This window comes from Akebia trifoliata, chromosome 2 (genome assembly GCF_017979445.1).
Source record: "Akebia trifoliata isolate Shusen 1 chromosome 2, ASM1797944v1, whole genome shotgun sequence".
Classification (NCBI taxonomy): domain Eukaryota; kingdom Viridiplantae; phylum Streptophyta; class Magnoliopsida; order Ranunculales; family Lardizabalaceae; genus Akebia; species Akebia trifoliata.
In genome coordinates, this window is record NC_141376.1 from 8,597,909 (window position 1) to 8,613,993 (window position 16,085).

At 34.9% G+C, this 16,085-nt stretch overlaps 3 protein-coding genes across 3 annotated transcripts; 1 reads left to right on the forward strand and 2 right to left on the reverse strand.

The window, feature by feature from the left end:
* Positions 1-458: 458 nt before the first annotated feature.
* Positions 459-3,685, reverse strand: LOC147409338 (exocyst complex component EXO70I-like). The gene is made up of 2 exons (XM_086417757.1): positions 2,719-3,685; positions 459-1,799 (listed from the first exon to the last, which is right to left on the reverse strand). The coding sequence occupies exons 1-2, from the start codon at positions 3,493-3,495 to the stop codon at positions 459-461; spliced, it is 2,118 nt and encodes a 705-aa protein (XP_086273883.1). The 5' UTR covers positions 3,496-3,685.
* A 3,223-nt stretch (positions 3,686-6,908) lies between these two features.
* Positions 6,909-13,874, forward strand: LOC147409339 (NADH dehydrogenase [ubiquinone] iron-sulfur protein 4, mitochondrial-like). The gene is made up of 5 exons (XM_086427805.1): positions 6,909-7,132; positions 10,542-10,630; positions 11,849-11,978; positions 12,877-12,906; positions 13,665-13,874. Exons 1-5 carry the CDS (start codon positions 6,968-6,970, stop codon positions 13,716-13,718), a joined length of 468 nt encoding a protein of 155 aa, XP_086283931.1. The 5' UTR covers positions 6,909-6,967; the 3' UTR covers positions 13,719-13,874.
* Positions 13,847-15,362, reverse strand: LOC147409340 (uncharacterized). Its single transcript, XM_086427792.1, has one exon. It carries the CDS (start codon positions 14,933-14,935, stop codon positions 13,973-13,975), a length of 963 nt encoding a protein of 320 aa, XP_086283918.1. The 5' UTR covers positions 14,936-15,362; the 3' UTR covers positions 13,847-13,972.
* Between the last annotated feature and the right edge of the window lie 723 nt (positions 15,363-16,085).

Consider the following 16,085-nt stretch of genomic DNA (forward strand, 5'->3'; position numbering starts at 1 on the left):
AAAAACGTATATTAATAGACATCGGTTTCGGGATTCAAGAGGAACCCGGCTTTCCAAATCAGCACATATATCTTGTGTGATTGTTTTTAGTGTTCTTGTTGATTTTATACTTCAATCTGTGGTTTTGCTCTAACAGTAATTTTCTTTTTATTAATTTTCAGTTCTGTCTATTAATTTGCTTTGTCCCAGAGATAATAATGTGACATTGGCATGCAAGAACAAAGATAATCATTTCTAATATTAAATATGTATATGTGTTCATTGATGATCAAACCAAACCAAATGTGGTGCTCTTTGATCAGTTAAATACTCATGGTAGTTGGTTAAATCTACTATGTTAGATTTAGAGTTTGCAGAGTAACTGATCATGAATCAATTACTGTAAGACGGATTAGATGCTCTGAATGCTATTGAAGGACCATGAATAAGTGAAAGATAATGCATTTAATTAGATTGGTTTACATATCAACATTATTCGGTCTTGGAAAATCTTTGATCTCGTAAGACCCTTCAGCCGAAGCCGAGTTCCCTCCTCCTGACCGATCTTTTGAATCACGCCATCTCATTGGCATCTTTTGATCACCAACTTGATTATTCCCACCAAAAATTTGATTCACTAATCCTTGAATCGAGTCTGGTGAAAGAAATGACTTCACCTGTGAAATTGATGAATAAGAGTTCAAAAAACCAGCATAAGTAAGGACAACCAACTTCACAGTTGCTTCTCTTATCTGTTCTCTTAAATCAACATCAGGAATGTTGTATGAGCTTCGATGTCTTTGTAGATTCTCGTTGAAACCTTTCATGAAAGATTCCATCTTTCCCCTTATCAATGCTTCTGTGGCTTCATTGTTAGGTCGCTTTGTTTCTTCCTTCTCCAATATCTTCACAATTGGTCCCCACGCTTGTTTCTGATACAAATAAGCTGATTCTTCGGCAACAGTTTTGTATCTTTTCTTCATCAATTGCTCCCCTAATAGCTTTCCCAACTCTGAATTCCTAGTCCTCATGTATATATACCAATAAGTGTTCATGGAGAATATATGAGGAAGCACTTTGTCTTTATAACGCAATTTCTTCGCTTCAATGTTCCTCTCGAGAGCTTCCATGACATTAGAAATGGCATCTTTGACTAAATTCTCATCAGTTTCGGGATTTGAAAGGAACCCGGCTTTCCAAATCAGCTCAGTTCGTAGGACCTTCGCCATAGGTGCACTATAATTCTCAGTTGCGAGGTATTTAAGGTAATTAATGGCGTACCTCACAAGCTTGGGAACAGAACCGTCTTTTGGGGGAGGAAAACCATCTTGATTTCCTTCGATTTGTAGTCCAAATTCCCAAAAAACTTTGCTAGATGCATGGACAAGAAGCTTCTCTAATTCTCTAAACCTCAAGCAAATATCGGCCCCTGCTTCACCTTCGAAGATCTTGGAGAATTCGGTCGAGAGTTTCTCGAGGGAGTCGAACATGTCCAAGAGCTTGAATAACTTTTGGGGTTCTTTGGTGCTCCTTGTCACTCCCTCTCCAAATCTAAAGAACACTGCCATGATCTTGTCTGCGATTTTAACGAAGCATTCAGCCCATATCACACCATCCATGATTTCCCCCAGAACTTGTTTGCATAATTTCTTTTCCGAAACAAAGACGGTTTTAACGGCTAGCTCGAAGTGTTGAATCCAAAGAGTTATTGATGTCTCTAAGCCCTCCCACTCCATTTGGTCGATTTCTTCAGGGGAATAGGTTTTCAGATATTGTGGGTTTAGTCTCATTAATGCTTTTGCAGCTCTTCTATACCTCACCTGTTCATCAACCAAATAAATAGTATTATTGGAAATCTTCATATAGTGGATCAAATAAAAGGGAGCCAAAGATGATCAAAACATACTACTAAAACTCCATTTATACAAACAATCTGTTATACTATTTTGTGAGGGCAGAAAATTGTAATTTATTCCTATTGTACATTTGTTACATCGAGATAACTAATACCTAACATAAACCTAAGAATTGTACTGAAACATGAGATCAATACATGCGGCATGAATTTTTTATAGATGGCTACATTTAACATTCGTAAACCATCAATCAGTTACAGATATAGAAAAGAGATAGTTATGAAAAAGTGATCAACTTTTGACGAATTTACAATTCCAGCTCACTGTTCATTTTAATAACCAAAACGTGAACGATAACGAATTCGCAGTTTTTTAAAGTGACTATTTTGCAGGTTTAAAGTGATTATTTCTGAAATTTTTTTTACGAAAACGTGGTCATTCACATTTTGGTAATTAAAATGAACAGTTAACCAGAATAGCAAATAACTCATTTTCAGCTTACGAAATGGTAATTTACCCTATATAAAAACAAATCAATGGTTCTGTGCCCCCTTGGCACGTCAGCCGCGTACCAAGACTGCGTGCATTCATCACAACTCTTCTAAGATTATGGCTTACTTGGCATGTATGGAGGTGTGGGAGGAGGGTTTCAATCCGCCACGACCCCAAGTGTACATGATCCGGAATCCTTAAAATGAGGATTGGAGAGCCAATAAATAAGAACTTAAAAATAATTTACTAATATATTTTCATCACTTCAGAGTTTAGGAGTGTTTTTGATAGTTACCCCATTGACGAAGAATTTAAGGTTATAACACAAATCCTTATAGAATAAAATATTTAACAAATTCCTTATAGAATAAAAGAAATTGCAATTGATTACCTTAACGAAGATGTCGATACAAATATCCAAACAATCGTTCCTCGCTAGTGTTCCCGCAATTCTTCTAAGTACTTCAACCTCAAGTTCAGAACCAAGATCCAAAACCTCCATTTCAGTCCCTTTATCCTCCGTCACCTCTCCAATATTTTTATGTCTCAATTGCTGCAATATACTCTCATACTCATCTTGCAAACTCAACAAAGCTTCATCAAGCAACCCCTCATAACGCATGGCGTCAACTTCAGTCTCATAAAGCGCTTTAAGCGTAACAAGTGTCTCTCTCAACCGATGCGTTCTATAATAATCGGTCGCTTTAGTCCTACTCAAGAACTCCACAACTTCTTGAAGCTTCTGAATTGCAGGCTCGCAGTCATGACTAATCGAATCGACCGCGTTGTTGAGCTGATCAACACAATCGACGTACTTGGTGAGGTATTTGAGTCTTTTGGTTGGATTCTTCTTGGTGGGTAATTCGGAAGAAATGTTTACAAGTTTGTGTTGAAGAGATTCTGCATGTCTGAAGCTGTCAAGGAGAGTTAGTGCTGGTGAGATTGCTCGGTTGATTCTAGTTTCAAGAGCTTTGGTTGACATGGCTAGAGATTGTAATGGAGCTATTGTTCTCGAGGTTTTAGTGAGAGTTTCTTGTAAGATATCGAACCTTGTATCCATTTTTTCGATACTTGTTTCCATGTTGGCTGTTGTTTGAAGGAGATTTTTGAGTTTCGAGCAGGCGAATTCGATCTTAGTTATTGTTGGATCCTCTTCTTTCGACTCCATGGATTTTGATTGAGAGAGAATTAATGGAGAATTGGTTCATGGGTTTTGAAGATTATATCATATATTAGAAGTTAGTGATTCAACGACAAACCCAAAGAGAAGATTGATGAACAGGACGAGCGAAGACGACGAAGACTCAATCTTGATGGAAACTAAGAACAAGTGGCGTTATAATCTAAAAGAAAACAAATGGGAAAAAGACGAAAAATTAATCGTTGTTATAGCTGTGTTGGTCAAGAATGGATTCAGCTGCGGTTTCCTCAAATACCATGTATTATTTTTTTTGGTTGACATTAAACATATTTCAGGTTTGAGATACCCTCCAAAGTTTTCAAATTGAAGATATACCTTGATTATTATAAGAAAGTAACAGAAAATAACCGAGATTGTAGTACTAAGGGTGCATATTGGATCGGTCTATACAAGAATCAAACTGAACCGGACCAATTAGGGGTGGTTTGGTTTGATTTTATATAAAGTCGGTTTGATTCTGAGTTAAGATTTTAAAAAACCTATTAATTTGGTTTGATTCTCGGTTTAGGGGCGTCTTAGAACCAAACCGAATCAAAATACATGTACGGTACGGTTTGACAATTGGGTACAAAACATAATAAATAAATTTATTTTATTCTAATGAGTACCACTTAAAAACAATAAAAGGCTTCAAAATTATGAAGGAACCTCTTTATTAAATGATACATGATGTCTTAAATTTATTTCATGCACCTAGATTTTCATGAGACATAATGCATTTGAGCAAAACAACCATTGAAAATGGACATTATGATTTAAGAGAACTGAACCGAACCGAACCAAATCAAACTATGGTCAATTTGAGTTAGTTCAACTCTAGGGGATAGTCAATTTGGTTTCGATTTTGAATTTGTAGAACCAATCATGTTTGTTTTGATTCCAATTTTTTCCCAAACCCGAAGCAAACTGAATCATATGCACCCCTACGAAATACCTTATTTTCAACCTCTTCTCAAAAATCCTTATTTTTTTTCTTCGAAAATCATTGTATTTAATCTCTGCAGTCTTTAGGATAAAAAACTTTGATGCTTTTGACAATAATGGTTTTTTTTCCCCCTAAAATCCTTTATCTTTTATCCTGAATTATTGTGTAAAAAATTAGACTTGGTATGAATGCGCATAATGTTGACAATGGCTTGGGGTCGATTTGGTACCATTCGAATAAGGATTGTATCAGATCCAGAACTTATCCAATAAGTATGGATCAGACACTTATCGGATTGGGTTTTTATGGATCTCAATATTAAGATCCAAACCTAATCCAATAACAATCTGATCAGTCCAATCTATATAAACTTCACATATTTCAACAAATATATCATATATACTTTATAATGTTTTATTGGATTGGGTCATAATTGATCCAAATCAAATATTCTCCAATAATATATTGAAATCCAAAATATCAATCCAGACATGAAATTGTAGAATCAAAACAGATCAAATTTTGGGTCTGATCCAATCCATTGATGGCCCTTATTGCACATGGAAATTGGTGGAAAAATAATTCATCTTGCAAATGCGATTCGTAGGTATATATGGTTGTGTATTCTCTCAAATTCACCCATCCCTCTCTCTCTCACACACACACCACACACACACACACACACACACACACACAAAAAAGTGATTTTCTAAGAAAAATGATTCTTTTATCCCATAGTGTAGGAAAATGTTTTTTTTTTTCCCTCTGAATGTCATTCTCTCATGCTTATTGTCACCTCCAAATTAAAGATAAACTCCTTTTTTTTTTTTAGGAAATCTTCTCAAGGGGAATAAATCAGAGAAATCATTTCTCATGAAATTCATTTTTTTCACAATCGTTTTTTCAAAGAATCTGTGTTCCCTTACAAATTTCATGCAAACTTTTAAGGTGAAAGTTTTATTTATCTTATTCTCAATGATTCAAAATTAAGTGTTTTATTTATTTTATTCTCCATTATTCAAAAGATGAAACTATATAGAAAATTAATTGATTGAAACATCCAAAGACCAGTTGTGGCGATCTTGTCACTAAACTCGAGATTGAGCACAAAATGTTTTTCGGAAAAAAAAATACAAAAAAAAAAAGTTTAGGCAAGAAGTTGAAGTTGACGAGCGTACTTCACTCTCATGATTTTGGGTTATATCGTGAGTTTGAAAATGTAGGGGTATCTCAAATATTCACTAAAATCCGGAGGGGTATGGTTAAATTATCGTATTATTTGTTATCTTGAAAAAGTTCCGTACACACACGTATGTTTTGTACAGTTGGTTGTTTTTAAATACTCAGCCAGACCAAATTAATCCAGCTAAGCTACACCTCAAGGGCACTCAAAGACAAATGATGGCCGATTGGCCGGTTTCCTCCGCCTAACAAACCAACGACAAAACTATCATCTGCTCCAAGAGTTGGGTAACCTTACCGAGCTACTCCTCTTCTTTTCGACACGTGGAGCATTTTTTTTTTTTTTTAGTTCAATAGAGTAGCCGAATCTGCAGTCCTATTATACTCCCTCCTGTGTCCTATCGCCTGTGAGATAAAGGATGCCTCAACCCTTCACGTACAAAGAAAAGGGTAATTTTTAAAGACATCCCTCATGCTTTTGGTGAATATTTGATAAACCCCTATTTGGCCAAGGTCTTCTAAATTGACTTTTGTAAAATTCCCAAAATGCACCCAAATAGGATTATGAATGGACCAAGTTAGACCAAATGCCAATTAGTTTATTTTATATATAAATATACATTTATATTATAGAATACACGAAACATATAAGTAACTGCTCAATAGACTAAGTTTCTAAGCCTGAACCCAACCCTAAATATGAACCAAGCCTAATTTGACTAGGGTGAATTACTATGCAATAAACAGGTCTAGTTGCACTACTCAAACACGATCTATATTGAGTCAGAACAAGCTAAAGTCTGACTCATTAATAGTCAAATTTTCTTTTTTATGTTTCAGGGAAAAAACAAGGATTGATAAAAGAAAATTTTGAAGTTCTCACAAAACTATAGATCATTTGTCTCGGGATACATCGAATCATAAATTCTTTTCTTGTGTATCCCAAGGCAAATGATCTACAATTCTGTGATGAGCGTGGGGGGCATATATCAGAGGGGGGCATCAAATTATCACGACTCTTCTTACATTAAAGATGGAAGAAATTGAAGAAAAGATGGGCTTAAAGATGGAGTATTTCAGTAATTTAGTTAGTCTTTATCGAAGACTACAGTCAAGGGCAGGTCTTGAGTTTGAACATGCAGGGTGTATCTCAAATACTCACAAAAATATGGAGAGTTTTCCCTAAATTACCCCAAAAAAAAAATATTGGGGGTGCCTACTGCGCACTTCAGTACACGTTAGAAGCTTGAGTACAGAACCGAAATCTTAAAAACGAGGGGACTCGATTACGTTAGGAACTTGGAAGAAATCGGTTCAGTTGAAGTCTTGAAGATGGCCAACTCTCTGCAACGAAGCTTAAACTTTGCTCGTGTTTTTCGCTCATCTTTTCTGTCATCTTCGTCTTCGAGATCGTTCTCTGCAGATGCTTTGGTGGAGTCCAAAGCTGGTGAAATAGGGATCGTTTCCGGAATTCCTGAAGAACACCTCCGAAGAAAGGTAATTTTTTTTTTGTCTCATAAAATCTCATTGAATGTGTTAGGATTTAGCTTCTCAATTATAAATTTGGGTTCTTTTCTTGTATTATGATCTCTAAATTTGAAATCTTGTAATAAATTATGTTTGGTTTGGCTTAGAATGAGCGTGGTTTGGATTGATTCCGTAGAATTAAAGACTGAATGTGTTGTTAATTCATATTTTAAGTTAAGATTAAGAATTGGATATGGATAGTTATGTTGTTGAAATATGCGAAAGTGGGTCTCTTTAGACTTGAGTTGTATTTTGGTTTGGAAATCAGTTGAGAATTGATGCACCCTCAAAGTTGGTTTTTTTTTCTTTCCTTCCCTTTGTTCATATTTGGAAGGGTGAGTGGAAAGAGTTGGAAATACGAAACAGAAATTGAGCATACCCAAGGGAATCTAAGATAAAACGAAGGGAAGTCATTGGGATGGATGGAGAAAGAGTATTGTGGCGTGTGGTTGAAAGCTCTAAAATGGGGTGGAATCCAGAATGAACATGGATTGAGAGAGTGAGAAATTGGCAAAAGACATAGCTCTAGATAGAGTTGAATGTCAAAAATAGGATTAAATTCAAATTCAATATTTGGGATAAGTGTGATAGGGTTGATTAAACATATAGACGTTACTCATGGGGTAATTTTAATTGGTCACTATTTGTCCCAATTTTGGACGTTAATTTGCAAGACCAATCCCTTTTAGTTTTTATTGTTTGTGGTTATTCCACCATGGGTTAGGTGACAACAACTTTTAGTGTTTGCTGGGAAGTCAAGAAACCCACTTGTTTACTAGAGAAGTAAATAATCTTGGCATCATGGAAGCTTAAGTTAGTAACAAGAAATTATGTTCTTGCACATTAAGCTTCCACATAGTGATTAATGTTAAGAATATAGGGAGAAACAAACACTGTAATTTAGAAGGTGGTCACCAGTCACCATAACAGAATAAGTGGAGGTGTTCTTTTTTATGATCATCGTAAGATGTATGGTTAAGTTGTTTTAGAGGGGTTGATTGCTGTTGTATTTATCAATCATGTATCTTATTCTTCCTAGTTTTCTATGCACATGGAATTGTCATAGGTGTGTGATGTTAAATTTTCAATGGAAATCAACAAACAACCAAATACACATTGTTTTACTAACCAATATAGCAAGGATACTCCATTTTCGAAGAATTTACCATGTTGTACTCATGTGTTAGACACCTATCGATGCACTTTTTCAAAAATTTTAAGTGTTCTGTGCAGATCATCAATAAAAATAAGAGAAAAAAAATATATAAAAACATTGGCAAGTAAGGATTGATCTACAGAGACAACGTTGATCCAACAATTTATTATTTAAAAATAATCACGGTTCGAAGTATTAAAGGAAACTGAATTAAAATTATTCTAAGATAAACAAGAGTAGAAATCTCAATGTAAAGAATTAGATAAGTTAAATCCACCAAAACAAGTCACCTTATCAATTTATTTGTTTACTTTTTATCTCGATCCAATCAACAAAGCTAATGTTATTGGATTGGAAGATGATATCTGTTAATCCAAATAATAATCCTAAATCATGTGATGATATTTAATAAGACGAAATCAAAGGTAAAATATCGAATCTCTAACAAAGTATAATATAACTTGAACTTTTCTAAGAGTAAACTATCAAAATCATAAGAATAAACATTCTATTCAATGATTACTACTTGAGAAATTAGTATCACACTAAAACATTGAAGCATGATTTAAAACAAATAATTATCTAAGATGATCTTGTTTGGGCTTCATCGACCTCTCAAACGGAGGTCTAGAGATAGATCATAACAAGAATAATAAAAATATAATAAAAATAAAAGATAAGAGAATAAGGAAGAAAATGATGATCCTTTAGTAATCTTGAATTGAATCTGGCAAAATACTCTTTCTGTTTACAAAGCTCCAACAGAAAGTAAACCTAAAATCCAGAAAACTATGAAAGAACTAAGAGAAGAGAGATGATCTTAAAAGAGATGAGATGATTTGGCTCTTATCTAGTCTCTTATTTATAGAGACCAAATTAGGGTTCTTTTAAAATCTAGAAAACTATGGAAGAACTAAGAGAAGAGAGATGATCCCAGAAGAGATGAGATGATTTGGCTCTAGTCTGGTCTCTTATTTATAGAGATCAGACTAGGGTTCTTTTAGAATTCGGAACACTTTCGTATTTTACAAGGACTCTGAACCTTAACTTGTTACATTACAAATCACTCTGCCTCAACATTGCACAAATCTCGAAAAAAAAAAAAAAGTTCATTAACATCATCGCGCCACCCAAGGTGTTCACCGCACCGCGGTGCTTGTGGGTCTGTTGACCTTGGTCTTCGGTCTGTGGTCTTGTCTTGAGTCTTGAAAAAAGTTTAGGATAAGTAATGTGTATCTTTACTTATCTTTGTTCATCCTTTTAACTCTTGCGACTTTGATCTATTACCCGTAAATAACAATAATTAATCCGAAAATTCACAATTTATTAAAAAACAATAATAATTATGGACTTTCAATGTATTATGTCTATTTAGGGGATTTTATGTATTATCCACCCTTAAAGTCTCTGTAAATAGGGCCCTAGAAACAACTTTCTAGGCCCTGATTATTAACTTATTCTAGTATTTTGTTTTTAGATATTTTTGATATATTGTTTTTGTATTCTTAAACTATATCGGCTTATCTACAGACATTAATCTATTGTTTCCTCATCTTTTTTTCTTTCTTTTATAATAACATGGGATATCTTTCAACATATGGAGTAAATTTTGAGGACTTTTCAGCATATTATTCTGGGGGTCAGTGTTTCTGAGTGTTTGTATAGCATTGAAGCTTTACAAGTGTCTACATCTCTATTAAATAGGGAACAGACAAATGATCTAGTTATTCATGAGGACTATATCTTAGATTATGGAACATGACAATACAGATTAGTTTGAGATGAGATATATCTACTGCAAAGCATTGGGGTTAAACTGTCCCTTTAGAACTAATATAGGGATAAACTATGGCCATTCATGTATTATGAAAAGAGTTTAATTGTCCATATATGAGATACCACCGTGACTCTGTTTGTGTAGATTTTTTGTAAGTAATTCTACTTTATGTAGATAAGTATAAAATTTCAAGCTTGATCTTCAGATATTAGTTTTTCTAGCTGATCACAATAAATCATCAACTACTGTTGGTTGAAACTCGTGTGGAAGGAACATCAACACTGTCGATTGAAACTTGTGGGACTACGCTTGCCGTTGCCTCAAAGATTTGTGCATTTACGTGAATATCTTCTCCTTTTGATTTCCTTTATTATTTGACAATGTTTGGGTTTCCTTGTGAAGAATAGTTCTTCTTTTTTCAATTGATCTTTGTCCATGCATGGCAGGTTGTAATTTACTCACCTGCTCGCACTGCAACCCAACAAGGTTCTGGAAAACTTGGAAAGTGGAAAATCAATTTTATGTCAACCCAGAAGTATGCTACATTATGCACATTTGTTGATTCCAGTTTAAACAAGTTGTAGAGGATGGAAAATCTTAGACAAACAATTATGCTATTGTGTTGGTTGTGAATTGTGATAGACATGTATTTGCACATAGTTTCTGTTGTATTGTATTTGTATAGGCATTAAAATGCACTTTTTAAGTTTTGTTCCTGAACTTACTTCTGGAACAGAGTACCAGTTGTCTTAAACATGTTTTATTGATTAATTATGATAAAATCATAACAGAAGATGTTGTGCTTTTTTTGGGGGGGTAAGAAGTAGTTGGGTTCAAGGGGATTTGAACCTATGACGTGGAGAATAACACTTACCAACTTAGCTAAGTTGGTGCTTCAATATTGCTCTTCGTAGTAGTGACTAGCAAGAGAAGATTCAGGTTACCAATCCAGATACTTGGGGATGAAACACTGTTAATGATGGATTACTTCTTTCGGTTACTCATTAATACTTAACAATAAAAAAAGATCTCATTAATACGACCCACGCATAATTTGTTTGTCCATGTATACTTGGCTTACAAAGACACTTTAAGATCCATTATTGATGATACTATCACTTCTAATGTACTAGAGTTGAGGGTTACACCTTTTAAGTTTGGAATAAACATAGAAAGAAAGCATTCATGCATTACTGGTCTAAGAAAAAAAAAAGGAAAAGGAAAAAAGAAATTCTACACAATAGTTAACCAGTGGTATCCCATTGAGAGATGCAAATATCTCAGTAGTTTTTTGACAAAGAAATCTCAGTTTTGGAGCTTGTGTTTCTTCTTTTTCAAGTTTTTCTCAGTGTTCTCTTGGGAAAAGTAAACACAAGGAAATTAGACAATTTCATTACTTATGGATAATTCCCCCTTAAGGGGGTCATCTAGTGCTCCTGTTTCTTGAATAAAATTATACTTATCATTAGAAAAAAAAATTCCTTTTTTACCAATTAGAGTTTTACTGCTTTTTCAAAATCACAGAAAATCTATGAGAACTTGTAAAATATAGGAGATATTTTTTGTTTGGGAGTCATTGTTTCGAGTGGCTCAGGGATAATCTCCAGTAATTGGATGCATCACTTCTAGTTGTAAAAGTGCATTTTGCCACAGTGTTGGGCATTAACTAACTAATGTGAATCAGAGTTGCAGGGCTTGGCTATTGATGATAGATAAATCATTTTTTTATTATCATTTACTTGTAATTTTGTAGGTGGGAAAATCCATTGATGGGTTGGACATCCACAGGGGACCCATATGCTAATGTTGGTGATGCAGGATTCAGTTTTGACAGTGAAGAATCTGCGAAGGCATTTGCTGAGAGACATGGATGGGAGTATACAGTATGTGTCTCTTAATTTTTTTTAATTTTGTAGGGGATTGATTTGTTGAAGAATGTTATTTGTACTTTTGAAGTGTTTTTAGTATGCCTTTTTTTTCTGGCTTCTAGCTCTTTGTACCTTCAGTCTTCATATTTCCCTAATTCTCCACTTTTCAAACGCATTTCTAATTAGGAAGAAGTTATGCTGCCGTGCATTAAGGAAAAAAAAGGACAAAACTTGTTTCTCTAGTTATTATGTCTCCAAATTAGTCATTTAATTGAGTCAATCCAATACCATGGGCACAGTTGAAATTAAATTCGTGGAGATTATCTTGGATGAAACATCAAAACTGCTATTCTTGGAGACTGATTCATGACTTATTTTCAAATTTGGGTTTGCTTAAGAAACTTTGGAAATGTCATAAATTTTCCGTAGGCATAAAGGAGAAATGCCATAACGGAAGAGTAACTCCAGAGTCTAGACAGAGCTGAGCAGAGAAATATCATTCATGTTAGCGATCCCAAATAATTGGGATGAGACACATATAAAACATGTTGGTAGAACATCTGGAATCTTTATGCCACTTAATTTTACTACATTAATTTTAGGTATTTTATCCCTTTTCCTTGCGACTTCTTCTGAGGATTTTTACCTTAGGAGCCTTTTGTTCTATTGCACTTTTCCCCTCTTTTTAGATAAGTGAAAATTTCATTAAAAAAGCTGGAGAAAACAAGAATGTAATACCAAACCATAAATAAGAAGAAACCCTCCCTATAAAGACTCAACTTATTAAGGATGTATGTTCAAGTTTTTGTGGTGGTTATGTTATGTTTCATTTATTCCAGTCAACATGTTGAATTCTTCACACGGCTTTGCTTGTTGCACATTCTTGACACAGCCTTATTTTGCTTTTTTCCAGGTTAAGAAGCATCATACACCACTTTTGAAGGTTTGAGATACTTTTTTTTACCTCCATCTTCTTCAATGATAAAACTAAATTATTTCTTCTCAATCTCTCTTGTTGATTAGTATTAGTAGAGGGTCTCTGAACATAATAATAATAATAATAATAATAATAATAATGTGTGATTTTATGATAAAAGACGGAGATACAAAATGGCACTAAGCAATATTTCCTCTGCATTTTATATATATGTCATTGTGTTAATCTTATATTTTTGGTGATTTTTAGGTAAGAAGAATCACCTTTTTTATTTTATATTGTGAGGTGATAATTTAGTTTTGATTGATCATTAGCATTCCTCTTTTTAGGTAGTGTTTTTGCAAATCTACTTCACTATCAATTTTATAGAGAATTGGGGAAGAGACGAATAGGAAAAGATTTTATAATCCAAGTATGCTTTGTTGTACATTCCAATGTGGATCATGGTGGGGATATTTACATATGCTTTGTTCTTCATGATCCAAAAGTATTTTAAGGATGGGAGAAGCAAGCTGGAGATGTCTTTTTTATTTACAATATCATGATGGTGCTGCTATTCAGTTATTAGAAACAATTTGATCTCCTTTGTATTTCTTCTTGTTTCTGTGACACATGGGATTATTAATTTTGAGAGCTGCTATTGCCACACCAATTCCTATGCAAATCAATCACCAAAGAATTGCACACAGTTGGTGTGGCAATAGTAACTCTCTTAATTTATGGCTTTTCTTATTTGATTTTCTATCTCACTCATTTGGGCTTAGGTTAAGGCATATGCGGACAACTTCAAGTGGAAGGGCCCTCCCCAAGCAGAGTGACACTGATTTCTTTGTATGTTTTTCCAATCATTTATCCTTTTTTTATAGGCAAAGGTTTGATCTCCTTTTATATCTTGAATTGTGGGTACCTCTGAGTAAAGAGAATAAATCAATGAAACCCCCTTCAATTTCAATAAAATGTTCTCTTCTTCTTCATTTATATAATATATAATAATATGATGCATTTGTATTATATATATATATATGTACATGTACATGTACAGTACACACAAGAAAAATATTTATTTATTTTTCTAAACTTGAGAAATCTCACTGGTGTGAAACCTCCATTTAAGGATATAGTTCTTGGACTCACAGGAGAGCTTCATTACATCACAGGGAGCATTGATGGAACTCTTCTTTCCATTACTTCCCCATTCTATCCTCACTTTGCAGGAAAACCCATTCGACGAAACCGGCACTCGTGAATCCAACAAGTCCAACATCACCTCCCCACTGATCCTCTTGCATGCAGTCCTTCCCCCCAACTGCCCACCACCGTATATCGCCATGGAATCAAGCCACGGACACTCCGGCTGACCCACCATCACCTTGTAGGCGGAATTAGCTGACCGAACTTTGTTGTTAGAATCCGATACAATAGTTGGTAAAGCATCCGATTCGACCTCTTCCTCCACCTCCTCGGGTTTCTTGCAAATGCATGCAATGGGACATGAGCTATGGACCTCACCGATCCATTCGACGCTGATGGTAGAACAGATCGGTCTCACGGGCAGAGGCGTTATAACGGTTCTACAACCGGAACTCGAAGGATGATCTTCTTGTTGAGGAATTTCAGTATTGGAGATCTCCTTTGATTGATAATAATAGGGGTTTAAGGCATGTAGTTCTGGAATAGAAGAAGAGGAAGGATATGGTAGAAAAGGAAGTGTGACAAATTTGACTGGCTTTTCGAATGGAAATGGGGCGAACCCATGATCAAAACCTTGTGTGTAGTTGTTCTTGGCAAGAGAAGCAACACCACATGTGAGGAAATTGGTCTTTGATCCCTTGTGGATGGCAGATTTGCCTTTCCTCCTTGCTCTAGAATACTTGGAGGATTTTTGTAGTTGTAATTGGGAGAAGTGGGTCTTTTCAGGTGTTGGTGGGCCATGCAATGAAGGATTGATTGGGATCTGAGGTTTGGGGGCAATGGGTCTATATCTTGACATGATCTCTTCGGTTTTAGAGGAAGATTGAAAACTGAGAGAATTCATGATCTGGATAGTGATTTCTGATTGTGTGTGTGGTGAGGAGGGTGGGGAAATGGTGAAGTGTTGAAGAGGAGGAGATCCTTTTTTAAGTAATGGAGGACTGCCAATGAGAGGTGGGCAACATGAAAAAGATACTGGAGGGAGGTGATGGTGACACGTGGGATTGTGTTTGTTGAGAGGTTGACATGTGGAAGGGATTTTGGGGGATATAAAAACACTAAAAGCTACATGCAGTAACGGAGTCAGAGATGTAGTGACAATTTGCCTTTCATACCTTGTTGAGTGGGAGATGGTGGCAACACCAAGAGAAGAGTTTCTTTTTTATGTTTACGCGTGTGGGTCGTCGACTGCCCATGCATGTCATCAACGAACTTCGTTTACTCAAGTATGAAAATTACGAAACTAGCCCAGCTTTTGGACTCATCCACCATTTATTTTTATTATTATATATAAAAAAGAGGAAAAAATTCAAGTTAATCTGAACCTATCGAGTTAGATCCGATATCATAACATGCTGGTGGAGTGGTATTTTTCCTCATGAGTTTGGGTCCTATTAGTCTAAAAACCATCTTGATTTACCATTCTTATCCATTAGATAATTGTTACAAATCATCGATCAGACATTTTGATAGGTTAATCAGAGTGGAGTGGGCCCAAAAAAAAACCACGTATGTAGTGATTCCATGTTGCATTATCAAACTTTTGTCAAGTCCCGTTAAAAAAAAAATGGATCAAAGCTTGTTAAAATTTTCTGGAGCAAATCAATGTCACCTTTGTTATTATTTTATCACCACCACCCGGACGAACAGCTTAGGTTTTTCTATTAGCTAGCAACATAAGAACCGTTGGATAGCTTTTCAATGATATCTGTCCGTAACAAATATTTTTAGTACTAAATATTTCATGTGTTACAACTTATCTTAAATGACAGAATTGTAATATATAGCCATTTACAATGCTTTCTTTCCATATTTTCTAATATCTTCTCTCTCCAAAAGCAATATTATTGATTAGTTACAACAGATAACTTTCCAACTAAAATTTTCTTTGGATAAAAGTGTGACATTTATTAAAAAGACAAAACTTTGTTGGTTGAATTCCTTCTGCCACGATCGAGTTCAATCTAAATACGGAACTCTTAATAAATTTGCCT

What these genes read in the sequence shown, in the direction of transcription:
- LOC147409339 (XM_086427805.1), top strand. Translation starts at nt 6,968, where the DNA reads ATGGCCAACTCTCTGCAACGAAGCTTAAACTTTGCTCGTGTTTTTCGC. An exon ending in AAGAACACCTCCGAAGAAAG is followed by an intron (nt 7,133 to 10,541) that starts GTAATTTTTTTT and finishes CATGCATGGCAG; the next exon opens with GTTGTAATTTACTCACCTGC. An exon ending in GACATGGATGGGAGTATACA is followed by an intron (nt 11,979 to 12,876) that starts GTATGTGTCTCT and finishes GCTTTTTTCCAG; the next exon opens with GTTAAGAAGCATCATACACC.
- LOC147409338 (XM_086417757.1), bottom strand. Translation starts at nt 3,495, where the DNA reads ATGGAGTCGAAAGAAGAGGATCCAACAATAACTAAGATCGAATTCGCC. An exon ending in GTATCGACATCTTCGTTAAG is followed by an intron (nt 1,800 to 2,718) that starts GTAATCAATTGC and finishes GTTGATGAACAG; the next exon opens with GTGAGGTATAGAAGAGCTGC.
- LOC147409340 (XM_086427792.1), bottom strand. Translation starts at nt 14,935, where the DNA reads ATGAATTCTCTCAGTTTTCAATCTTCCTCTAAAACCGAAGAGATCATG.